We start from the raw sequence: 26,385 nt of genomic DNA on the forward strand, positions 1-26,385 counted from the left end.
AAAATTTACCAGGAATGTTTAAATTATTCGATTCGTTACTTTCATCGCTTTGACTACTCGATGAATCAGGAACTTCACTACCTGGTACTTCGGTAATATTGGGTAAAGGATTCTGACTACGTCGAACCCAGTCTGAACAATCCCAGTGGTAACCTATTAAATCGTAATGAAATCCATAATATTAAGAGATCTAGAAATTACATTAGCCCAATATAGGGCTAGATTTTAAAATCCCTACCTCCTAATAATTTAGCTTCTTCAACACAACTAAGCGTTTGTCTGGAGATTTTCTGTTTTCTCATGTCTGGTAATTTTTTCAAATCTGAAATAAAATGAAAAATGAAACAATTCAACCTTTACTTTACCTAGTCCATGCTGTAAAATAGACATTTAGTCAAAAGTTCACACAAGGTGACCATAAACTCACCATTGGTAATTTTATGATTAGTCGGTGCTCGGTTCAAATTTCTAACATAATCGGCAGGTACGTTTTCTAATTCATCGCCAGCTGATCCGTAACTCCTTAAGGTATCTAAATTATTCAGCTGAGTGGCGGTAACGTATAAGTCATTATTACTGGTAGCGGCCGAATAGGAAGCTGGTCTCAAAGAATGCTGAAAAAAGGGAGAAAAATCGACGTAAGTAACATTGATAAAATCAAATAACGCGATACTATTCTGAATAAAAAATTCGGAAACAAGTTCTACTCGTAGAGAAATCATTAACGGTGAAGATGGTTAACGATGAAATATTTTAAAAACCCTGTAAGGTTATTCTGAGTACGTCAATTTGCACAGGTTTTACTCTCCAGTCCATAAATTTCAGATTATTTTCTTCAATTCGAAAGTTCAAAACCGATAAAATAAAAAACCGTTAATATTTTGCCCTCTCCCTTCCTTGAAAAAAATCACCTCGTGGAAAAATTATTATTGAGTTACCTTCTAAAAAATATGAAAATTGTTTTTTTTTTTTTCAATTAATTTTGAAAGCTCAGTACTTAGGTTCCCAGAGTGAATGCAGTTTCCACCACTTTAAGAACACAATTTTATCAAAAATACCACGAATAAAACAATCAACAAAAAAAATCTAAAACACCAATCATCTCATCAAAACCTGAATAAATTGACGTACGAAAACACCTTCTATATTATAATTCGGGTTAACGAGAAATAGTCAAAGCCCAACACGCACAGGCACAATGTGGATTATTCTACAATGATTTCAACACTACAATGGTGAGCTAATCACTAGTATATTTTATCAAAAATTGAAACGTTTATTCTCTCAAAAACGTTACCAAGAAGAAAAAAAACAAAAGCACCTGATCCGGTACATATGTAAAAAAAAAAAGGTAATGAACGCTAACACCTACAAATGCCACGCTTTAAAAGAAAAGTGGTAAGCGTAGATACGTTGTATAAAATGAGAAACTGAGAAAGCGAGTAAAAGAAAAAAAAATAGTCAAACCATAACAACAACCACATTTTCACGAACATACCTTTAATTTAGATGAAAATCACAGTGCCATTTTCCAACGGACCATTTCCAATACTTTCCTTTTTGTTGCATGAAAATATATATTAAATAATCAAGCTCGTGAAAAAATTCAATACAAAAAGGTAACAAAAACCCAGCCTAGAGGGAAACAGTTATTGGGCTTTGACGCGACGTTCAACCCTTCCTTTTTTGAAAATCACAATAACAACGAGTGGATTCATCTTAAGACTGATTTAGAGAAGCGTATACTTATTCGAACAGTACCTGGGTTACTTCTAAATTATTTATTTTCGATGTCCTTTTGAATTCGGAATTTAATACCGCCACACTTTTGTCTTCTTGAGGCACTGGAGTGTGAGTTCTTCGGCATCGTCTATAAAAATTCAGCAAATTTTATTAATTGAGTATCTATTAAATTCCAATACCTATCTTAAATTCAACTCTAAACTTACCTCCATAATATTATCACGCAGATGAGGAATACGATGAATACCAGAGCACTTCCGATACCGATCATTTGTTCTACGCTGATTGCATATAGACTAGAAGCATCAAAGGGTGGACAAGTGGCATTTTTGTCGCAAGATGTAGCCACTATAGGAGGTGCGACGCATTTATAAACCAGTGAAATATTGTTGTCGAGAATGCACTGGTATTCCGGAGGGCAGGAGCATTCAGCTGGGATTTTATTCTCGCAACGAGTTCCTAAAATAAGGCAGAAAATTGATAAATAATAAAAACAAAAAAAATGTATGCAATTTTTCTACACCTAAGCTCGAGGAAAAATATTTTTCAAATTTAAATAGGAGAGATTAACTATGAAAAATTATAGGTCTTCTTTTTGGAGATACTTTCCACTCTTACCTATTCATTTAGGATACTAGCTTTTTAATGAACATTTTTTGGATATTTTTCTCTTTATTTCATTTGATACCAGGAAACTAAAGAACCAAGTAGGTACTTTTGTTTTTGTGAATAATGTTTAATCAAACATTGGTGTTTTTTTTTTAAAATTGGAAATTTTATTAATATTATAGCAATTTGATCAAATATCGAGATATTACGTACTTCAAGTTGGTCAAACAAATTGCTCTTTTTCAAAATAAAATTTATTTTTTTATTTCATTCTCAATTTTTCATGTTTTTACTCCCCCCCCCCTCCCAATGATCAACCCAGGGGACAATGATTGGGTCTGATCAAGTTTGATCAGATCTTGTCAGAGCTGTTAAGGTCCAATTAGGTCTTCTCTATTGGTTCTGATCAAATCAAAGCAGACCTAATTACTGATCTTTCTTCTTTTTTTTGAAGTGGTTGAGTATTATTTTAACAAAATAAATTATGGAATCAAGTTTTTGATGTTTCGCATTGAATTGATTGATTGCAACAATTTTTATTTACATCTGTTCTTGAGAAAAAAATTTTCATTTTTTTTTAAGGCACCTCAAAAAACATTAAAAAATTATTTTTAGTCAAATAATGTTTCATTCTTCAATATCTTTTTTCCATATCAAAAAATTGTTTCTTTTTCTGTCTTTTTAATAAAATTGAAAATATCTTAATTCATTCTGTCACCTTGAAAAAAATTATTTTTCATTTTTTTTCAAATGAAGAGTGATATTCCAAAACTCGCTTTGTCCATTTTTATCAAAGTTGGGTTTTCAGTGGTACCTGGTAGATGAAGTATCAACTCACATTCCTACATCATCAACCTACCAAAATGAGGTGTTAAACTCACCTAAATAGCCAATTCACTAAAAATTTAAAAAAAAATAATGTTTCAAAACGCACTTTGTCCATTTTTATTGAAATTTTTTTCAGCAGTATTTAGTGGATGAAATGTATACCTACACTCCTACATCATAAATCCACCCGAATAAAGTGCTAAACTTGCCTAAAAAGTCAATTTACCCGTTTAAAGGGAAACTGTTTTTCCTCTCTCCTGAAAAGTTGTGAAAATGGACAAAGCGAGTTTTGGAATATCACTCTTCAAATATAGTTCAACTGCAGAGTTTTTTCTGTGGCGGGACGTGGGGAGACGCAGTCACCCCAGAGGAAAGTTATAAAATATCGATAAATTGTCATAAAAAATAAATTAAAAATTTTTTTAGGTGAAAATTATTCAAGTAAATACAAAATTTAAGGATGCCCCATTGAAATGTTTGAATTATACTAGAACATTATTACTTGAAAAGCAAAAAAAGGAGGTCGCATCAAATACTCACCGGAATAACCAGCAATGCAAGAACAATACATCTGTTGAGTATGAGCCGGTGCAACAAAACTGAATGCATCTGTAGCAATAATCTGCACATCGTCTGGCAAAAAGGTCAATCTCTGTTTACAAAATCCTTGAGTTTTGATACAATTGCATGGAAACGAAACCGTAGTAAGACCAGATGCTTGTAACGCTTGATGCATATCCGTTACTTCAATACCCTGCGAAAATAATTAAATTCATAAAATTACCAAACGAAGACTTCTAATATGTAATTTGAATGAGGATCCCTGTCAATAAATCAAATTTTGCTCCAAGATCTTAAATTTTTTTCTCCAGTGAAAATTTCTACAATATTAGGTATTATTTTCAACTTACTCCTTTGATCAAAAATAAAACATCCAAATGTCCTTGCGGAGCTTCCTGGATACTTATCAATCGTACGTCTTTATGTAACATCAGTCTCAATGAATTTAATATCTTCTTTTCTTGATTTAAAATAAATTGATGAGGTGTAATTCCACGCAACCTGAAAAATAATAAAGTATCGCAAATTAACCTCAAGTCACACAAAGACGCCTGTACAAAAAAAAACAACAATACAACAATGACACTCACCTCACACCAACAGCCTCATTAAGCATATCTTCGTCCAACGAATCAACATTAACATTCACCAAAGCACTACTAGAGTACTTTCCATCGGTCACAGACACATTCAGAGTATATTTTCCGGTATCCAATCCCGTTACAGAAGTCAAAACACCGGTACGTTCGTCGATATTGAATAAACTATGTTGCGATTCGACCAGCGAATAGAGTAGTGTATCATATTGATCTTGATCCGAAGCATGGACGTGTCCCAATTCACCACCATTCCATCGATCTTGGAAAGATCCCACCCAAATATTCAGAGGCAGAACCGTAGGAGCGAACTGCGATTCTTCAATCACCTGTAATAAAAATTCGAACCGAAGGTTTAGTACGTTTTTTAACGCAGATAGCAATCCTTAACACGAATCAAGCCACTTACTTTGATTATCAATTTTGTTTCTGAGAATAGAGGCGGTAATCCGTTATCGTAAGCTCGAACGAGCATTTCATGAACTTCTTGAACTCTAAATTTCAATCTTGAGGTGGTTTTTACTGTGCCATCGGAATCAATCCGGAATGAACGGTCGACGTCGCCTGATAGGATATCGAAGGTGAAAGGAGGTCCGTTAGGTGAAATGTCAGCATCGCTCACGTTCAATTGGCAGACTGGCCAGCCGGGTATTTTATCCTCCTGAATAAGTAAATAGCGAATTAATTTGATGATCAAGAGCACGGTATTTTTTTTTCAAATTCAGAACAAAAATACTCTCTCTTCTCTTTCTAATCGCTTAAAAAATAGACCATCTACTCCTGTATATGCTCAACTTGAAAATTACATACCTGAACAACGCAAGTATAATTTGGCAACAAGAACAAGGGCGGATTGTCGTTGACATCAGTTACTTCGATGCTGACTAAAGCGTAACTGGACATCTCCGGAGTTCCACCATCGGTGGCTTTCACTTGTAAGCTATACGAAGCAGTCTATAAAAATTCAAAATAAACATAAATTACATCATCGATTAATTACCTACCCAGCTGGATATTTTTATTTTAAATTAACTCACCATTTCTCTATCCAAAGGTCTGACTACAATAATATGTCCGGTATTGGGATCAACGGAGAATTGTTGATGCCTATCTCCACGTTCCAGCGAATAAATAATTTTACTATTAGCACCGCTATCCAAATCATTTGCTGTCACCTGAAATAAAATTTTCATTAAAATCTATGTACTTTGAAACCTATCAAGTGTGATACGAGTAAAAGATACCTACCTTCAGCACAATATCACCAACTGGAACATCTTCCGATACTCGAGATGTGTACGCCATTTGGGTAAATGTTGGTATATTATCATTCGCATCAGCTACTGTTACATTTACTGTTGCTTGATTACTTAATGGAGGGAATCCTTGATCAGTAGCTTGTACCGTTAGAAGATAGTCTTTGACCTTTTCATAATCTAACAGCTGAGATAGTGTGATAACACCTATGAAAAACAATAACACCGGAAATTAGTCTATATACATCTAATAAAATTTCATTTCGAATTCCTAATTCAATTCCTTTACCTGACACCGAATCGATGGCAAATTTTTCAAATTCATTTCCACCTACGATCGAGTATCTAACTTCGGCATTTATTCCTGTATCCAAACTTGTAGCAAAAACACGCGCCACTTCGGTACCTACACCTGAACTTTCCGGTATCGAAGCGTAATATGTTCTGAAAAAGATTAATCGTCAATTATTATCGTAACGATCTAACGAGTTCAATTTGCTACTCAATAATTCTTATATTTTGCCAACAAAGCAGTTGAAAAAAAACCGAACATACCGAGTCAAGAATTCTGGCGGATTATCGTTGACATCCAAGATTAATATGAATAAAGAAGTGACATTATAAAGGGGTGGTATTCCTTGATCGACCGCTTTGATCGAAATATTATAAGAATCTTTAGTTTCGCGATCCAAAGGCTTAGCTAAAGTCACTATACCATCTTCCGGTGAAATAGAAAAATGACCCTTCGCCGAATCCATCAAACTATAACGAATTTTTCGGTTTATTCCTGCAAAAAATAATATTATCGAATTAAAAAGTTCTAAATATGTCTGTATAATTTACAAGATATTATTTCTGTCAACTAAACCTACCTATATCTGCATCTGTAGCGTGTACTTTTGTGACTAGTGTTCCAATTTCGGCATCTTCCGGAATAGCAGGTGTATTGTTTTGTGTAATGAAACTAGGAGCATTGTCGTTCACATCCAACACAGTAATAACCACTTGCGATATACACTCCCACTCTGTTCGGTTTCCATCTTGAACATGAGCTGTTAATTCGTATCTCGATTGCTTCTCTCGGTCCAACAGTCGGGCGATTTTCAATTCTCCTGAAAATTTCATTTTTAGAATGAAAATTTAAATTCAAAAATAGAGAGAACCGTCCTCGCCTCACTTTTCAAAGTCATAATACCAAAAATCTACAAATTCATAACTAAATCGCTGACAAAGTAAATATTTTGAAACACATTTTTGATTTAAATTTTAAAATTTTAAAGTTGATAAAAATTTCTAATAAATGGGAAAAGTGTCTCGAATTTTCATTTCAACTTTTATTTTTGTTGATAGGAATGACTTGACTTGAAAAATTTTTAAGCTCCTTTCCCTCCCCAAAAATTGCCAAGTTTTAGTTGAAAAAAATAATAATGCAGCCACAAAAAAATAAATAAATGTGCCAAATTTGACAAGCGAATATTTTTTTATTGGAAAAAAATTAAATTGTGCGTTTTCTCTCTCGTTGGAAAAATTCCAAAATTTTTTCCCATATTTACATTACTTCAAAAATCTTGAAAACAAAAACGACGAATATTTCATTAAAAAAATTCTGAAAGCTGCTGATAGAAATTCAATTTTTTTTATTGAAAAGAAATTCAGTGTCGTATTTTTTTATTGATATTTCAAAAAAGTCCTTTCGTTTTTACCTCATCAAAAAAACAAAAACAAAAAAAAACAACTTACCTCCAGTTCGATCCAAACTAAATGATTCTGCTCCCGGTCCGGTCAAATAGAATCTCAGTTTTGGGTCCAAATCGGCATCAGAAGCCAATATGTCCAGCACGGATGCACCTGTAGGTTCAGCTTCAGATATCGTACGATGGTATCGGTATTTCAAGCAATAGGGATGCTCATCTGAAAATTTGTATTTAAATTAAACTTCTGGATTCTGTCTTGGATGACTAATTTTGCACCAATACATTTCGTTAAACCACTTACCATTCACGTCCACAATATTAATCACCAGTTTAGAACTAGTGACGAATTTTCCATCGGTTGCAACCATGTTAAGTTCGTAAAAATCGATCGTTTCTCTATCCAAAGATTTTAGTACGAAAATCTCGCCGGTATTTCGAACACCAAATTGTGCCAGGGGGTTTCCAGATGTGATGTAGAAAGCTATATTTTTTGGTATTTCACTATCAGCGTCACTTAAAGCTAATCTGATTATGACGGTGCCGGCCAATGCGTCTTCTTTTACTGTAACATAGAAGAAAATCCACCAAATCGTAATAAAATTCATTCAAAAAAGAGCAGGAAAAATGCTAATAATGATAATTCAGAATTATTTACCCGAAGTCACGTAGGTCGCTTGAGTGAATAAGGACGGATTATCGTTAGAATCGATTAAATTCATTAGAACTCTGGCAGTGGACTTGAATACTGGATTTCCATTATCACTGGCTGTGATGTTCAAAGCATACGCTGGTTGAATTTCTCTATCTAATGAAACGATATTCGTAATCCAGCCGGAAAACGGATCAATGCTAAATACGTTGGAGTTTTCTAGAGAATATCGAACTTCGCCGTTCTTTCCTTCGTCTTTATCACTGGCATGGACTGCGGAAAATATGTATTCAATTAATTTTCAATCACTGACGAAATTGAACCGAAATTATTATAAAATGATCGAATATGTACCTTTCAAAATGGAGGTCCCTTCTGGAATATTTTCGGCGACAGAAACCGTATATATTTCGTTCTCAAAAACAGGTAAATTATCATTCATGTCGATGACTTGCAAAGATATCTCTGATAGTGCCGTCAGCGGAGGACTAGAATCGGTATAAGCGAGGACGCCGATCACATGATGGGCGGATTTTTCACGATCTAACTGATTGCTCAGCTGAACCTGACCTTCGTTGCTGATTGAGAATAAATTAGCAGATGAGACCAATTTGAATTTCACTTTTACATCTTTGACTAGTTTCATTTTAGTGATGATACTCCCTAGAAAAATACAAAAACGTTAACAAATGCATTTAAAAATATTATAATACAGGGTGCTCAATAATTCTACGATTCTTACCGATAGGCGCGTCCTCGGATAAGAAAAACTTATCGTCGTTTCGTTCAAATACAGGAGGTGTATCTCGAGGAGACATTATGTACACTTCAACCGATACATCAGCGTACATGGCTGGAGTTCCTCGATCGGTGGCTCGCACAAAGAATTGAAATGCTTGATTTTCTATTCAAAATAATATTTCGATCGTCACTTTGAATCATTCGTAATTCACAAAAATAAAACGCACGATATCCAAATCATACTCACCAAAAGCTACAGCTGATTTAGCCAACGAAATGCCACCGGTATTTCGATTAATTCCGAATAGTTCCGTTATACCGTTCGAACTGGTATCATAAATTGAATACTCAATCTGCGAGTTCGGTCCTTCGTCTATGTCGATGGCTTTGACCTGGAAAAAAAAGGAGAAAATACAGGTAGAGAAATATTATCAGAATGTTAGGACTAGAATCAACTTAGGTCATGAAAAATATCACCAATCAGAAGCTGTTTTAAAGCACTATTGGATTATCTGTTCAACATAGGAAACTGTGTGTTGAAACTTACCTTCAAAAAGAACGAATTAATAACCAAGCTGCTCGGAATACACGACTTATATTCATTTAGCACGAATTGAGGCGCATTATCATTCACATCAGTCACGATCACTCGAACATTCGTAATACCCGACAAGCCACCAGGATCAGTTGCTAAAACAATCATTTCAAAAATTTTGCTTTCTTCTCGATCCAGCATCTGTTTCGTCATAATTTCACCTACATTGGAAAAAAATCAGTAAAAATTATTGAATTGCACTCCCATTTTCCTTCACTTTTCTCATGTGTAGGTAATCCAAACCGTACCGGTAACATTATTGATATGGAATTTATCCGAGATAGCTTGAGATACAAAGGAATAACCAATCCGTCCGTAAATTCCTTGATCTTCATCAGTAGCTCGGACTTGAAGGACTCGAACGCCAGGAGCTTGATTTTCCGAAACTCTTACTTCGTATTGCAGTTTTTCAAATATCGGAGCGTGCAGATTAGACGAGACTATATCAATACGGACTCGTGAAAAGCTCGTGTACACGCCGTCACTGACAGACACGTTCAGTGTGTGGAATGTTGATTCGGTCAATTTTTGGAAATTGTTCAACGTAATGATGCCTGAAAGTAATCAAACCGAAATATTAATAAATAGAACTACATTTTCTTTATACGGTTTAAGCATTGATTTTCGTCGATGTGGTGACGAAAGTCATGGTTGATCAATGATCAAGAAATATTCTCTCCTCTTCCAACCTCTTGATGTTACGAGAAATTAAAAAAATAATTGTAATCGCTTCAAAATATTTATTTTCGAAACCAAAAATCTAAATTTCAAATAATTTTCACTGCATTGCATAATTTATTAGCTTGAATAATTCCACTCGTCATTTTGTTCATCATACCTCTCTTCCTCCCTCTCCAACTACAATAATACACGATTTTGAAATTTTTTCACGAATTCCAAACCACTTCAGATCAAAAAAATTTTCTTCTCAGAATTTAACCTCCCCCCTCCACCGGCCATTTTTTTAAAAAGAGAGTTAGGGCCCAGAGACAAAAAGTCGAATGAAAAAATGAATGGATATTTTCAACTTAGTAACCTGAAATTAGCAAAAATCAAATGTCACACCACATTTTCATAATTTTACTTTCATTTTTTTTTCAAAATCAAAACTGGTGAAAATCTGAACGAAATCAGAACACCCGACGAATTCATTTTTGGTCCAGTTGATATCCGGAATAGGTTTCAAGGTAATCCACTTTCTTGTGTTAATAGAATTGCATACTCAGTTTGCCGTAAATACCGCATATTATCACGTATTCACGGCAAACCGAGTATGCAATTCTATTAACACCATTTTTTTTCATTCGATTTCTCGCAAAAGGACCATAATTATTGATTTTAAAGCAAATTTGTTCATGTAATTCTAAAGAAAATAGATATCTGATTTAAATTCAGTCATAAGATTCTCAAAAGTTCAAAACTGAACTTTCAAGGTGAAAAGCTCAACGCATCATGAAAAAATACACAAAAATTGAATGCTACAGTTGAACCATTCTGGAGCATCCAGCGGATTTTCGGATTCTTCAGTTTAGAAAACATATATTTTTAATTTTTTTGTGCAACTTCAAATCCAAAATTTCCTAGTGATTATTTTTTTTTAAATAAAAAAAATGAAAATCATCTGGAGGCACTAGAGCGGTTCGAATCCATCACGAATCGATCAGGAGGTCGAAAATAATAAGGTAGGGCTACCTAAATATAAATCGAATTGCAGCTTTCCAGCTTCTAGGACAATTTGGTAAAATTTTGAATTTTTTCTGGGTTTGAGACGGATTTCAATTTTTAAAAATTCACCAAAAATCAAAAAATGGATTTCATCCCATTCAACATTTTTTTTTTTTACAAAGGGTTAGAGAGACACTGAGAGAACGAATTTAAAAACTTTTGTGCTCATCTAATCTTATTCTTCACCATACGAGAAATTATGACAAACAAAAAAGTTCAAAAAAAGTGCAATATACCTGTTTTTGAATCTAAAGCGAAATTCTGCAGCAGATTGCCTCCAACGATATTATAAATCAAATGATCTTGATCAACTTCATCAGGATCACTAGCAGACATCAGAATAATGAACTGACCACGCACTGCGTCTTCGCATAGTGAACCCATATACGAAGATAGTTCGAATTTTGGAGCGTTATCATTCACATCCAGAACTGTAACATAAAATAAATTATTTAGCCAGTATAATTATTTTATTTAAAATATTCTGTTTTTTTTCAACAGTTTCTCCAAAATTTTTAGCACCCTTTCTGAATAACATTTTATCGAAATAGGTAGGTATCAGATTATGGACGATTTAAATTGAATGAAAATAATGGTATTTTTTTTTCTACAATTGTTTCTAAAAAACTAAAAATTAAAAATAAATAAAAATGACGCAAAAATATTCAAAATTAATAAAAATTTAAAACATAGCACACGACAATAATTCAAAATTTTGCTCTTTGAAAGAAAAAAATATAGGTATTTTTTTCTAATTTTGTGGTAATTAACAAAAGTTACTCACCAGTAAGCCAGACATGGGCAGTAGATGACAAAGGTGGAAGACCCATATCCGTAGCCACAACAGTGAAATGATGATAAGCACGAGTTTCATGATCCAGCGATCTCTTCAGATAAATACTTCCATCCTCCGGATCAATATGGAAATTATCGATGGAATTATAAATATCGTCTTGAATCGAGTACCGTATACCGCTATTCACCCCTATTAATTCATAACATTCGTCCACAATAAATATTATAATTTTTTTAGAAACGAAACAAAACAACAGAAATATTACACAGCATAGATACTCGTAATATATATCTTCTACAAATGTCAATATTAATTTACCTGTATCGTTATCTTTAGCAGCAACTTTCAAAATAAACGATCCAAAAGGAGCAGCTTCGGAAACACTAACGTTATACGAATCCTGTAGAAATTCCGGTGGACAATCGTTTACATCGGTTACCAAAATATTGACCAAGACTTCGGCAAATATCCCGCTCAGGCTATCTGTGGCTCGAGCCGTTAACGAGTATTCTTTCACTTTCTCGTAATCTAAATTTCCAGCAACGTATAAAGTGCCTGAAAAATAAAATTCAGCAAAAAATTTAGTCCAGTGTACGTTTCAACTTGAAGGGATCCCAAAATTGTACATAGCAAAAAATTAGTATAGGTAGATATGGCATGAGTATATGATATGATATGATATAAGATGAAATTAGGAATTCAAAAATACATAGGTGTAATACGAATGTAGGTAATTTTAAGCCCAAGTGTAAACAACAAAGTTTTATTTCATTTTCAAAATTTACTTCATCACTTTCATGTCGAAGAAAGTACGTTCAAGTATCACTGTAACACTCTATTGTGTTTCAAAAGTTTGAAAGCGAATAATTACAATATTAAGCTGTTGCTTTTTCGTGTATATAAATGAATTCGTACCACGTAGATGTAGAATTTACGTACGTAAAAGTAGAATTAACTTTATGAAGTATGTATTACTTAATATCATCATCTACATGGTAGGTATGGTGTTGCTTTCAGTTTTCATTTATAATTAATTCAAGTTTGCAAGAATTGAAGTAAAATTTAAAAGGGCGAGGTTAATTGTTTCGAATATCGTATTAACATGAAATGAATGCATTTTTTTTCTCAAAAGATTGATTTAAACCAAGAATGACACTTTTTAAATCAGAATTTTTATTGTAATTTTTTTTTTCAATTTTAACGAGGTGTTCAGTCTTTTAGAAAAATAATTTTCTGACTTTCCCCCAGAAATCAAAACCCTTCGAGTAAGTATTTCCCTAGTGACAGCTACCTACGTGTTCCAACAATACTACACAACAATTATGTGCTCACAAATAGGTCTATACGTAACATAGACCAGAGATACATGACTAAGTACATCTAATCTATAAAATATGCCTACGTTAAACCCATGAGAAAAATATGAATAATAATTTCCGTGTGATTACGATGATGTGAAACTATTACAGGGACGACCCAATGACAATGGCATACTAGACCATAACGAGACGCATACGCATACGTAACATTATTTTAAATACCGATGATAATGATATGGAATAACAAACAACTAGAATATGGCTAATTTGTGAAATGAATGACACAGTTCGATAATGTATCCAGCACATCGAACAGTAGCTCTCTAACGTAATAAGTAATTTAAATCCAATAAAACGAACACATCGAACAATTTACACGCAATATGCGTTAATAATAGAAACCCAGCGCGGCGTTTTCGGAATAGTGTGTTTATGTGCACTACAACACAATAACACATGTATCCCAAAAAACGCGACAGAGACACGTAATAACCTTTCACGTTCACGAAAAAGGGTCATCATACGTACACAGACGATTACACTAGCGAAAAGCGTATCAACAAATCAAAGCCGTTGAAATTACACGACGTATAGGCTATACAGATACGCAACACGACAGTACATAAAGCAAAATACACACAAAAGCGTAGCCCAAATTTTTTGCTCAAAAATAATACTCACAAGGGCCATTACCGCTATCGTATGCTGTGGAAAATAAAATATTCATTAGTCAACCTCGTCCAAGTGGGTAAAAAAATCCTATTTCACGATCGTATTTTCATATTACGCGATTGAGATTTACGCCATACACGTATTATGTACAGTAGGTACGTGCGTACGATATAAAATTGACGCGAAAATACGAAGGAAAAAAAATTCAATTTTGGAAAATTTTACTGATACGTAATGTTGTGATTGACTCGGACTATACATACCGGTATTGAAATCAACGTTGAATTGCTCCATTGGATTGCCGGCTGAGATGCTATAAATTAATTTTCGAGATAGAGGCGATTCGGCTTTTATTGACACTGGCAAATGAGAATGTATTTCGATATCTTCCGGTACAGACATCGAGTAAAATTGCCTGTCGAATATAGGCATCGATTTATCCATTACTTTCAAATTCACCGTCACTTCCGAAGAACAAGGAGTCATTCCTGTGAAACAAAAATACATACAATGTGAAATAATTCTCATGGTTGAAAAAAATAATCAACGATAACTTAATAAACTGATGAATGTAGATTTTAAAATTTAGAAAAAAATTTATTGGTAAAATGTTGGAAAGATGATGTTTTGTTTTAAAATTATTCTAATGGAGTAGCGAGATTGGCAAAGGGGGCAACTTAATCCAGATTTCAATTTTATGGAGACGTCAAGAAAATTAAAACTGGCAACTAATAATAAATTATGATTCTTACACGAGTGAGTTCAAGTTTCAAAATTTATTAAAAAATTTCATACAAAACAAACTGCTGATCTGAAAAAATCCAAGTTTGTTCATTCATAAATTTACAAATTATGAACTCAATAAATTCACAAATAATTTTAGATTTAATACCTATAGGAAGAGAGGAGGGAAGGAAGGGAGAAAAGAGGCTTTAAGAACATTTTGCTTCATCATCAATAGAGCTGGGATTTTTCAGCAGAAAATTTATGATGAAAATATGCAATATTTCATGCAATTTTTTCACCCAAAATATGCGAAAAATAATGCAAAAATTTCAGATTGAGTGACGTAAGCATCCCTGAAAAGGATTTTTCAGGCTGAAAAACATGAAAACTGAATTCAAAACCAAATGAACCCAAATGATCAAAAAATACATTTTTCATTTTAAAAAATTGGCAAAACAAGTCATTTATAAATTCATAAATTATTCCGGGAAAAAATTTTCTTAGTGACATTTTGGCAGGGTTGCGATTTTTTGAACAAAAAAAGTTTTAAAAATCTCAATTTTTGCAAAATTTCCTAAAAATTTTTTTCAACTTGAACAATTTTTACTTTTTATTTATGAACATTATTTCCTTTTTAAAGTCATTTTTTAAAGTATAAAAATATTCAGTTTTTTCCAATGTTTTTTTTTTTTTTTTTAATTTTAACCAAGTACTCCTATAAAAATGACCTATTTCAACACTAAGCAAATATGAAAAAAATTTTCAAATTCAAAATGAGACGATTTCATTTTTAAATGTATTTTTCGTTCATTTTTTTCAACTTTGAAAATTTTTGCAATTTTCTGAAATTTCAAAAACACATTAGATAGGTAATTTTTTCTGTTGATTTTCATTTTAGTGGATTTTTAACCACTTTTTCATATTATTTTTCATTTTGTTGGATGGGAACCTCAAAAATACAACTATTATTCTTATTATCATACAAAAGAAATTTTCTTACCTCCGTCATAAGCCGCGATTATCAGTTGGTATTCTTTGTTATGTCCTTCTAGCATTTGTTTCAACGTGACATCGCCAGTTTTTCGATCCACTCTGAATAATTCGCCGTGTCCTTTTATCAGTTCATACCGCACTTCACCATTCTCACCTTTATCCAAATCTACAGCATGGACCTACGCATAAAAAAAATAATAATTTGAATTACGAGTGTCCTACAACTCAAGCAAAGACATCAATGTATTTTATAATATGTATATTTTTCCAAAATGAAAAACACAAATCGTAGTTATTTATTTTCAGCTTTTGTTTTTCTGACAATACTGCGAAAATACTGCAAAAAGATCCCACGTATATTGTAAAGATGAACACCCTCAATCATTTCGCAAATGCACGCATATAAAGTAGCCTACAATTATCGTATTCAATACGTAGCATATCGAATAACAAATCACCCAAAACACCCAATCCTTTAGTTACGATTTGCTGTGTGGTAAAAACATAACCAAGCATACACCATAATAACCAATACCATCATTTCAATTTCACGCGTTTACCAAGTGCCTAATTCATCATTTAAATCAGATTTCAATTATTATACAAATATTCCCTCACCCTTCTACCCTCTGTTCGGTTCGCGGGCTGTGCTCTTGTAGATATTATTTGATAATAACATGATGCGAATTTTGTCAGTTGCTCCGACGCTATTCATTCAGCTCGTGAGAATCCGCTAATTTCCATTTACCCTTTAATTTTGCCCCCTTTTTCGTCATCGCTATTGAATTTTAGATGGAAATTAATGTCAAAATTCGAGCCTATGTAATTCTATTCTATATTTTGTATTGAGTGAAATTTCCTCGTTGTTTGGGGAATTTCATTCGATGTCTTTATACACCGAGAGATTTGTCGAAAATTGTAATCATCGAGGAAATGTTTTTCACTGCTCGTTGAGTGATTTTGAATGATTGGATGTTCATTTTACTTCGCAAAATGTGGCTCAAATTGAAGATCTCCGAATTCTTAAAAAAAAAAAATACACAAGAAATCACTCGGTTTACTTACTCTCGTGATAACAGCTCCTTTTTCAGCATCGACGGAGACGACCGCGTAATAAGGAAGATTAACAAACATCGGGCTATTATCGTTTTCATCGAGCACGGTGATGTTGACAGGTACATGCGCAACTCGACTATTACCTCTTTCAGTATCATCACTTCTCGCCTGGAAATTATTTGTTTATAATTAAATTAGCATCAGCCTATTTTGGGGTATTATTAGGTGACGAATACAGCGGAATGTTTTAAATATACGTACTTGTACGATGAGTTGATGATATTCTTGAGTTTCACGATCAAAGGGAACACCAGTCGTTCTAATTACCCCGGATGTTTTACCAATTACGAAATAATTGGTGGGGTTTAAAATGGAAAATACCAGGTTTTCGTTTAAAACGCTTCCGATCACGTTCACCACTACTACGGTGGTAATTTTCGTCTGGTTTTCTTGTACCACGCCGTAATAGATGGAACGTTGGAATACCAAGCCGGAGTCTTCGCTTTTTTCCCATTTCACGTTGACAATACTGCAAAAAAAAGGAATAACGGATTCATTTAGCAGATTCTTACAATCTATGTTGTTAAAAATGTGTTTCACTGATTAAAATTATTATCCTTACCATTCGCTAGTGAATAGACCATCGGTCACGGTGACTTTCAGCTTATGAGGACTGGTGCGAAAACCAACGATAGGATCTTGTACAGTAATTAAACCAGTTTCAGGAACGATCAAATAGGTATTGCCGTTATTACCGTCGGCAATAGCGTAGGATAATTTGGTTAAATTTTTCGAATCCCTGTCAGTGGCGTTGACCTGGAAATTAAAATTGTGTTATTATAAATGCCCAGCTTTATAAAGTCATTTCAAGATAATTTGGTCTACTTTTAGTGTGACATAATTCTTTCGATTTAGCTTAACATTTTTTAGAAAAGCAACTTTGTTTTTTTTTCAAATATCCAGAATGAGTTGGGAAACATTTTTTTATTTAAAAGAAGGGAGGAACATTTCATTTCTTGATTTTGATTTTCAAAAAACAAATGGTTTCGATGATTCTGATAAAGAAACTTTCGAGTTGGCTCATGTTTGGATTTCACTGCTTTTTTTCCAAGTCAGAAGACCCACCGGGTGGTCCAAAAAAAAACTTTCAGTTGCCTGATCACAAAATTTTCAAGTTCCCGAACAGGGATTTTCACGTTTTTTGACTTTGTTTTTTTTTTTAATCAAAAATTTACACATATGAAATGGTTTTTAAAATTTTACCCATTTTTGAAAATAATCTACAATTTTTAAGAAGTTAATTTTTCAATTTTGTATTGTTCTGGAAATCTTTTTTCTGAAATGGGAATTTTTTCTATCTTTTCTGGTAATATTTTTTATTTTTTCATGTTCCATATTCTTGGACACCCATCGTCAGTAAAATTCATGACCTCAGGTTTTTCTTCGCAGAAATTTTTCAGAAGATTTTTGAAGCATGGTTCAATTTTAATTTTTAAAATCATACTTAAGTACTAATATGTTTTAAATCTCGTTTCATTTCATTTTTTTTTTTTTTTTTTTTTGAAAATAATGGAGGACCAATTATTTTTTCCAATTTAAGTAATTATCAATTTTAACTTCCTGAAGCTCCGAACTAAAGTTTTTTTTTTTTTTTAATTTTAGAATGAGGAAAGTTTGAAAAAAATGTTCGAGCTGAATCAAAGAATTTGGGGTTCAGAAAAAATATTAATACAGAATGACTTATAAAACTACAATTACATGAATAATCTAATGTACCTACTTAGATGAACATATTTTTTACCTGAACGACAGCGATATTATTATATGTAGGGGTGATGACTGTGGCATTATATACGTTTTGAGAGAACACAGGCGGACAGTCGTTGACGTCGATCACAGATATACGAACTAGAGCAACAGTTTCAGAGGTCAGTCTTGGTTTACCGAGATCACTAACGCGGACATGGAATTCTACTTTGGATACAACTTCGTAATCCAAATTCATAACAGTTCGAATAGCTCCTGCACACAAAGAACAAAACATTTCATTTAATAACTCGTCTCATCAAATCAACACACTTTTGGTTTTTTTCTCATAAGTATCTGCAATGGTTCTCCAACTAATAACGAACCTGTATTCGAGACCACGTGGAACATTCGTTTGGAAGTGGGTTCGACAATCTCGTACTGCAGCAAAGCATTGAGTTCGGAGTCGTTATCGCGAGCTTTTAAAACTAATGGTAAACTATCGGCAGTGAGGACCAGTGATCCGATGGGAGCTGCTTCGCTGATGAATCCTTTGTACTCGATTTCGACGAATTCCGGAGCGTTATCGTTACGATCCAGTACATGAACGATAACGTAGCACATGGCTTTTGCTCCAGCCTAAAAATAATATCACAAACGTAACAATCTACGAGTAAGTACATAATTCATACTGTATACTTGATGTACTCTCATATTCATATACAAACTATATGCCTACATTATAATACGTACATATACTAGTAACAATCGTAAAAGTAAGTGCATATTTTATCATACGTAGCATCTTAAAACTGAAACTGAAAAATAATTAACGTACCATGTTCGTGGCAGTGATGCTTAAATTATATACCCTGTTATTTTCGTAATCGAGCGGTCTCTTCGTAACAACAATTCCGGTACTTGGGTTTACTTCAAACATATCGTCTACGTTACCGTCTGTTATTTCGAACATCAAAGACGACGTACTCCTCGCTTCTAAATATTTAACAACCGTTCCCGGCGGCTCGTTTTCGAACATTTCCGATGATACTTCCACTTTAGTGAATCTAGCAACGCTCAAAATGAATTATTTAAAAACATAGGTATTAGGTACCTACCAGAGCGGGCACAAGATGTATACCTACACCTAGGTGCCGGCGACATTTCGCCAAAATCTTACCTCGGTGGCGCATTATCCGCCATTACAACCATTATGTGAACGGTGAGAGTAGACGACAACGGCGGTTTACCCATATCCGTCGCTTTTACGTTCAGCAAATACTCGTAATGCATCGAATTTATGTCCAACTCTTTAGCTACTTGAATGGTCCCTAAGGTTTCATCGATGGTAAAAGCGTTTCCGATATTACCTTTAGGGAAAAACACCGCGAAAAAAAATTATTAATTAATACGTTCAACACGTTTATACCCACGGTACGTGCGAAAAAAATTCAAAATATTACGTACCAGAAGCGATATGGTAACTAATTGCAGCGTTATCGCCGTGATCTTTATCTACAGCGAAAACCTGGACTACGGTTGTGCCCACCGTAGCAGTTTCGAATACTCTACCCTGCATAATTCCGACGCTGAATTCGGGAGCGTGATCATTGGCGTCGAAAACGTCGATTACAACTCGAGCGTAATTACGTTTCGATGGCGTTCCTTCGTCTTTAACCATAACGGTCAAAATATGCTGAGCTATGCTTTCCCTAGAATTAGAAATCAAGGTTTAATCGAATTAATTATTTACGATTCGAATCATTTTATAAAGTACCTATATCACGTTTATTGCCTTTTTGACGTAGGTCATAAGTACATGGCACCATTTTTTTTTTTTTTTTTTTTAATTTATCAATCAAAAAACAGATTTTTAAAAGTAAGTGAATGTTGTATTCGATACTTTTGAGAGTGTGTGCTTCTAGCAACACTGATTAACGTTAGGGAGAAAGATGATGAAATATTCGTAGGAATATGAAAGTTATGTTATGAGTACTTTATACGTACGATGTACATAAATAGGTTTTGAAATTTTTATAATAAATTATTAAAAGTATCGTGATCGTTTATTTGCGTAAAGATACTACAATGAAGAAAAATAAGAACTGAAATCGCGTTCTAGAAGCCACATAATAAGACTTGAATGCCTATACAATAGGTTTATATTTTACCACAAAAAGAATAATTAAAGAATCCTGAAAAAAGGGGAAATAGCAGGGAAAATATTAGGTATTTAAAATTATTTCTTTTCTCAAATATAGGTAATCAATAATCATAGATGACATTTTTAAAAAAAGACTTAAAAAATTATTGTTAAAACAATCAAGGGATCATAAACAATTTTCAAAATGAATATTTTAGGTAGGTTAGTATATTTTTGAGCCTGAATCATTCATGAAAAAAAAGATTCGAAAAAAGGCTTCACCAAATGATCCGTTTTGATGCTGATGCATCAAGAAACCAAAGCGATGTCAGATGTTTTGAAAACCAAAAATTAAGTAGCACATCTTTTTTTTAAAAAAAGTTTTGTTTGTTTGTTTGCTTATTTGATTAATCGGTTCAGCGCCCGTAAAAACAAGTAAGTACCTAATTCTCAAAAAAAAGAAAAAAAAAGAAAAACAAAAACTACGAGTTTTTTAAAATAAAAAAAATTCATCACCAATACAATAAAGTAAGTAATGAATTTTGATATTTTGTAAAAATGGTTTTTTGTTTACGGGGAAGGGGGTTTTGGTGAAAATGTGCAAGTATGAAAAATGAAGGGAAAATATCGATTAACATTTTGAAAGCATTTGAAAGCATGTCTGGAAAAAGGCAAATGATAAAATTCAGCTGTAAATTTACTAATTATATGAAACATTAAAAAAATTATATAATTTCACAAAGCTATACTTCAATACTTGTTAAAACGCCAGAAAATTAAAGCATTTTCTATAAAAAAAAAAAAAAAAAAAAAAAAAAAAATAGAATGAAAAAAGAAGTTTTAAATCGAAAATGAAAAAGGAATTGAAAAATTATTTACAAAAAATATGTATCGTAAAAAGTGTATAATTGGTTAGTGAAATTGAGCCAAACTTTACCAAATCTGTTTAAAATGTCATAAAATTTGTTGAATTTTACATTAAAACAATTAAAAATGACAAAAAGTTTATGAAATGTTTCAGGGTATTCCCGGTTAAGATAGGTGAAATGGCCCTAATCCCAGATTTGGAAAATCATGATGGATTATTGTTTGGTACCTCCAATAAAAATTTTCGAGCGGAATTTCCGCCCCCCAACCCACCCCCCTTGGTCAGTATAGCCAAAAAACGCGTTTTTTGCGCGAAAAATTCGGTATCCATGAGTGGTGGGGATAAAATTCTGGTACCACGCGGAATGTGTAGGGAAAGCCTGGGCCTTTCAACACAATTTTTTTCAAAAATTTTTATCGTAGTGGTGGGGGTAAAATTGACAAAAGAAAACTTTGAAGCGCCACAGCACCGAACTGAAGGGTGCTACACAAAAACTGTTTTCGCCAAAATGTGTCTTTTTACAAGTACTTTCTTCCTACTAATCCATGAAATTGAAATTTTGTCTGCAAAAGGCTCATATTTGCAAAAAACCCTGAAAAATACGCGGTTTTAGCGTTTTTTTGCAAAATTATGCGAAATATGCGAAAAATGTATAGAACAAAAAATGTTGAGCGTCGAATTTCACCCTAAAAAACGTGTTCATAAGGTTGTCAAAACGCTCATCTACTGAGCTAAGCGCGCGCACACATATCAGATCTTTGCAGCATGTCACGTTGGTCAAGTCGCTACATAGTATGGGACGAAAAAATCGCTACTGCAAACTTGTCAAAAATTCCTACTTTTGCCAAAATTATCAAAAAAGTCACTTTTTGGTGAAATAAAAAAACCCTAACTTCAATCGACATTATCAAAAAATCCTAATATTTTTTGTAAAAAATGAACGAAAAGACCTGTTGTTGTCCAAAATTTCAAAATTCCAATTTTTTACCATAATTATCAAAAAATCGTGACTTTTTGTAAAAATTGTCAAGAAAGTACATGTTTTATGCCAAAATGTTCAAAAAATCTTATCACCAGAATAATTGTAAAAAAGTCTCATTTTCGCCAAAATTGTAAAAACAATTATTGAAAAATCCCAACTTTTGTCAAAATTTCCAAAAAAAAGTCCCGTTTTTTGCCAAAATTGTTAAAAAAATACCTTTTTTTGACGTTATTAAGAAAGTCCTAATATTTTTGCAGAAATGACCAAAAAACTTTGTTAGTAGCCAAAATTTCAAAATTTCCTTCTTTTGCCAAAATGATCCTAAGAAGTCCGTGCTATGTTTTTTGCCAGAATTGTCTGCAACGTTCTGTTCTTGCCTAAATTGTCAAAAAAAACTCTCGTTTGCGTCAAAATCGTAAATAAGTTCCTTTTTTGTCAAAATTATTAAAAAAAACTCCCAACTTTTGAAAAAATTGCCAAAAGAAAACTCCTGCTTTTTGCCGAAATGTTCAAAAAATCGTGTTGCCTAAATTGGCAAGAATTCTTGATTTTCCCAAAATTATCCTAAAAAAATCCTGTTTATATTGCCAAATCATTGTCAAAATTTAATGTTTTTCTAGTTATTTCAAAATAAATAGGTAAATTACATGCCTAGGTGTTGTAAAAAAAACTTTTTCCATTTTTAAAATCAATATTTTGTAATTTTATATTTCTTCTCTTGATTTCCTTTTCTATTCATTTTTTCTAGTTCTCTTTAAAGATAAAAAAATTCTGTCCCAAAAAAAATATTCAATTATACTTGTAAATAAAATGATAGGTACCTACCTATGTTTATCACATCAATCTATGAGTAAGATACACAATGTATATTGGATATGTAGTATGGGTAAAGGATCTTCAAAAATGCTAAAAAATTGATTTTTCAAACGATTTGTCCCTCATGATGGGTCAATTTTGGTTGAAAATTGTTTTCCTCTCATTATCAAGCCTGGATTAAGTTTATCAATTTTTTTATGGTTTGTAATTTTCATTAAAAAGTATAAATACATAGTATAATTCATCATTCGGTAATTTTTGGAATCACTTTTTTTCATTCATTCATAAGACGTTGACATGGGTTTTCTATAACCGGGTAAATTACCCCTTGATTTTAGGACATCAATCTGATTTTGAACCAATCCATTTTAGATGACCTTTTAGTACAATTTTAGGATTTTTTTCAAAGTTTTTGAATTTTGGTAAGATCGAAATTTGTACTCGTATTTTCTGCAAATACTGATTTTGAGTTAGATTTCTGAACAATTTTTGGGTAATTTGCCCATTATTGGTAACTTTTTGTAAGTTTGACTTGCGATATTTTCATTTTTACGGATTTTTTTGACCAAGCATTGTAGAAACGAGTTTGAAATGAGAAGACTGTGAAAATTATAACTGAATCGCTCTTTCCTCAATTTGAATTTTTTTGGTATTTTTTTATTCACAGAGCTCATGATTACAATCTAAGCTAACTTCAGTGGATGAGTGTTTTGACAACCTTATGAACACGTTTTTTAGGGTGAAATTCGACGCTCAACATTTTTTGTTCTATACATTTTTCGCATATTTCGCATAATTTTGCAAAAAAACGCTAAAACCGCGTATTTTTCAGGGTTTTTTGCAAATATGAGCCTTTTGCAGACAAAATTTCAATTTCATGGATTAGTAGGAAGAAAGTACTTGTAAAAAGACACATTTTGGCGAAAACAGTTTTTGTGTAGCACCCTTCAGTTCGGTGCTGTGGCGCTTCAAAGTTTTCTTTTGTCAATTTTACCCCCACCACTTCGATAAAAATTTTTGAGTACAATTCTATAAAAATCACCAAAATAGTTCAAAATGGTCAGAAATTGATCAAATGTGTTTTCTGATCACCAAAACTACATAGATGAAATTTCGGTGTAATTAAGCGAAACTTGATAAAAACTTGCTTAAAACGTCATAAAGAACTGTTGAAATGGGCCTTAGCACAATTAAAAACGACTAAAAATTAATGAGATGTCTTAAAATCTTGATACAATTTTGCGAAAAATTGCCAAAAATATATAAAATACTTTCAAAATTGAACGAAAGTTGGGTAAAATTGCAGAAAATATCAAGGAAATCATCAAAAAGTTCATTGCAAAATTCAGCAACATTTTACCATAGTTTTTTTTAATAATTTTGTAAAAATGACAAGAAAAGGGTTTAAAATGGCTAATGGGTAATTAATTATTGAATATTGAAAATTTTAGCTAAATTTAAAAAGAAAATGCTTAAAATATTTTCAAAAAAAATAAAAATGCTGAAAACAACACAAAAGTGATCAAAATTATTCCAAAAATGAACGAAGAGTAAATAACAAAAATCTCTGACCAGATCTGTGGTCAGGCCAAATTGGATCAACAATAGAATGTCCGAAATTGATCTGATCTGATCAGAACCAGTCAGATCCCTCTTTTTGTATCGGATCAGATCTGAACACTGATATAACTCGATCAAAACTTCGATCTGATTTGATCAGATCTGGTGCGGTCAAATTAGGTCCATGGAATGTCCAGATCTGATCTGATCAAATCTGGTCTAAGCAAATCTAATTCGATCAAAATTCTGTTCTAATCGAATCAGGAGAATTTCCAGATCTGATCAAATCTGAGCTGGTCTTCCTAGTATATTGGATCTCAAACAGACCAAATCCGATCAAAACTTTATTCTCTGACCATGATCTGGGGTCAACCTACATTCGATCAGTGGAATGTTCGGATCAGATCTGATATGATCTGGATCCAATCACCTCTTCCCTATTGTATCTGATTAGATCTGAACAGATCTAATTCGATCAAAACTTTGACCTAACCAGATCTGGTGTGGTCAAATTGGATTCACGAAATTTTCAGATCTGATCAGAAATCAGGTCTAAACAGATCTAATCTGATCAAAACTTCGATCTAACAAGATCTGATCACAACCAATCATTTTTGCTGGGTGAACATTTTTTTTTGATAGGTACAACAGATTTTGGATTTTGGATCCAAAAGAGGATCTAAACGTTTCGACTGGAGTACCAGTAGCAGTATCTTCTATTTACAAGTTGGATGAAAGGTGCCAAATACACAAAAAGGCAAAATACCGCTACTTCTACATCACTCGAAGGTTGCTACAAATTAATCACTATCCCTTGGAAAAAATCAACTAAAATCTTTCACTCACCTATCCAAAGATTCGGCGATAGACAACGCGCCAGTTTGATAATCTAAGTTGAATATCTTCAACGAAGCTAAACTCTGCGCATTATGCAAACTATAGAACAAATTCTGGTCAGAATCTCTGTCGGTGGCACTCAACTGTAGTATCTTCGTTCCAACCGGAGTATTCTCAGATACATTGGCAACGAAAACTTTACGAATGAATTCCGGTCGGTATTTATTAATACTGGCTACATTTACAAACAGCTATATATGAAACAAAACACACAATCGCAATATTAGGTAGAGAAATAGGTAGGTAGGTAATTTTCAATCAGCTTCGTTTGCTTACAACACTTGAAACAAATATTACGTACATGAGTGAACACTGTATGAACTCCATCGGTCACACTAATGGTTAAATTGTACTTGCGTTGCACTTCGTAATTCAATTGCTTCGCTAATACCACATTGCCTGATTCACCGATCATAAATTCTGCTCTAGGATCTCCATCTGTGCATATAAAATAGACACATAGACACATCATTGCATGGAAGAGGTAATAATGATAATGAATTCATATCGTCAAGTAAGTACATATTTGAAACACAAGTAGCTATTTAACAGACCATAAATTCAACTCGAGCACACAAACTAAAAATATTATCACCCAAAAAAGAGTAAAAATGTATTTTTCAAGAAAAAAAATTCCAAATCGAAGGGGTGAACTTAATTTGAAAATTAATTAATCAATTTATTTCCACATTTTAATACTTCTTTAACTCATAAAGGGTTATTAGCAAAGGTCAAGCTACAGAGCAAGCTCGTATGTGAACGTGGATAATGATGGGGAGAAAGGTCCCTTTCAAAGTAGCATCTATGGTTAAAT

At 33.1% G+C, this 26,385-nt stretch overlaps 1 protein-coding gene across 6 annotated transcripts in view; it reads right to left on the bottom strand.

Moving 5' to 3' along the window:
• Positions 1-26,385, bottom strand: part of kug (kugelei) — a 359,846-nt gene that overhangs the window by 1,493 nt on the left and 331,968 nt on the right. For 4 of the 6 annotated variants that reach the window (XM_065351180.1, XM_065351182.1, XM_065351181.1 and 1 more), the window contains 39 exons: positions 25,873-26,009; positions 25,521-25,762; positions 19,773-20,017; positions 19,486-19,675; positions 19,144-19,372; positions 18,692-18,944; positions 18,361-18,581; positions 17,182-17,375; positions 16,821-17,088; positions 16,569-16,727; positions 15,511-15,682; positions 14,048-14,272; positions 13,794-13,817; positions 12,112-12,348; positions 11,782-11,982; positions 11,234-11,428; positions 9,521-9,826; positions 9,225-9,433; positions 8,925-9,069; positions 8,679-8,840; positions 8,291-8,599; positions 7,943-8,209; positions 7,589-7,849; positions 7,334-7,504; positions 6,466-6,705; positions 6,149-6,380; positions 5,883-6,037; positions 5,586-5,800; positions 5,375-5,512; positions 5,148-5,291; positions 4,747-4,998; positions 4,332-4,666; positions 4,092-4,242; positions 3,721-3,934; positions 1,950-2,202; positions 1,762-1,870; positions 428-614; positions 239-322; positions 10-153 (listed from right to left, as the gene is read on the bottom strand). In XM_065351180.1, coding sequence (XP_065207252.1) covers positions 10-153; positions 239-322; positions 428-614; positions 1,762-1,870; positions 1,950-2,202; positions 3,721-3,934; positions 4,092-4,242; positions 4,332-4,666; positions 4,747-4,998; positions 5,148-5,291; positions 5,375-5,512; positions 5,586-5,800; positions 5,883-6,037; positions 6,149-6,380; positions 6,466-6,705; positions 7,334-7,504; positions 7,589-7,849; positions 7,943-8,209; positions 8,291-8,599; positions 8,679-8,840; positions 8,925-9,069; positions 9,225-9,433; positions 9,521-9,826; positions 11,234-11,428; positions 11,782-11,982; positions 12,112-12,348; positions 13,794-13,817; positions 14,048-14,272; positions 15,511-15,682; positions 16,569-16,727; positions 16,821-17,088; positions 17,182-17,375; positions 18,361-18,581; positions 18,692-18,944; positions 19,144-19,372; positions 19,486-19,675; positions 19,773-20,017; positions 25,521-25,762; positions 25,873-26,009 — 7,875 coding nt within the window. Of the gene's footprint in view, positions 1-9; positions 154-238; positions 323-427; positions 615-1,498; positions 1,557-1,761; positions 1,871-1,949; positions 2,203-3,720; positions 3,935-4,091; positions 4,243-4,331; positions 4,667-4,746; positions 4,999-5,147; positions 5,292-5,374; positions 5,513-5,585; positions 5,801-5,882; positions 6,038-6,148; positions 6,381-6,465; positions 6,706-7,333; positions 7,505-7,588; positions 7,850-7,942; positions 8,210-8,290; positions 8,600-8,678; positions 8,841-8,924; positions 9,070-9,224; positions 9,434-9,520; positions 9,827-11,233; positions 11,429-11,781; positions 11,983-12,111; positions 12,349-13,793; positions 13,818-14,047; positions 14,273-15,510; positions 15,683-16,568; positions 16,728-16,820; positions 17,089-17,181; positions 17,376-18,360; positions 18,582-18,691; positions 18,945-19,143; positions 19,373-19,485; positions 19,676-19,772; positions 20,018-25,520; positions 25,763-25,872; positions 26,010-26,385 lie in introns of those variants that run through there. The other 2 variants (XM_065351184.1, XM_065351185.1) reach the window with 2 other exon arrangements.

The sequence above is a fragment of the Planococcus citri genome, chromosome 2, assembly GCF_950023065.1.
Source record: "Planococcus citri chromosome 2, ihPlaCitr1.1, whole genome shotgun sequence".
Lineage (NCBI taxonomy): Eukaryota > Metazoa > Arthropoda > Insecta > Hemiptera > Pseudococcidae > Planococcus > Planococcus citri.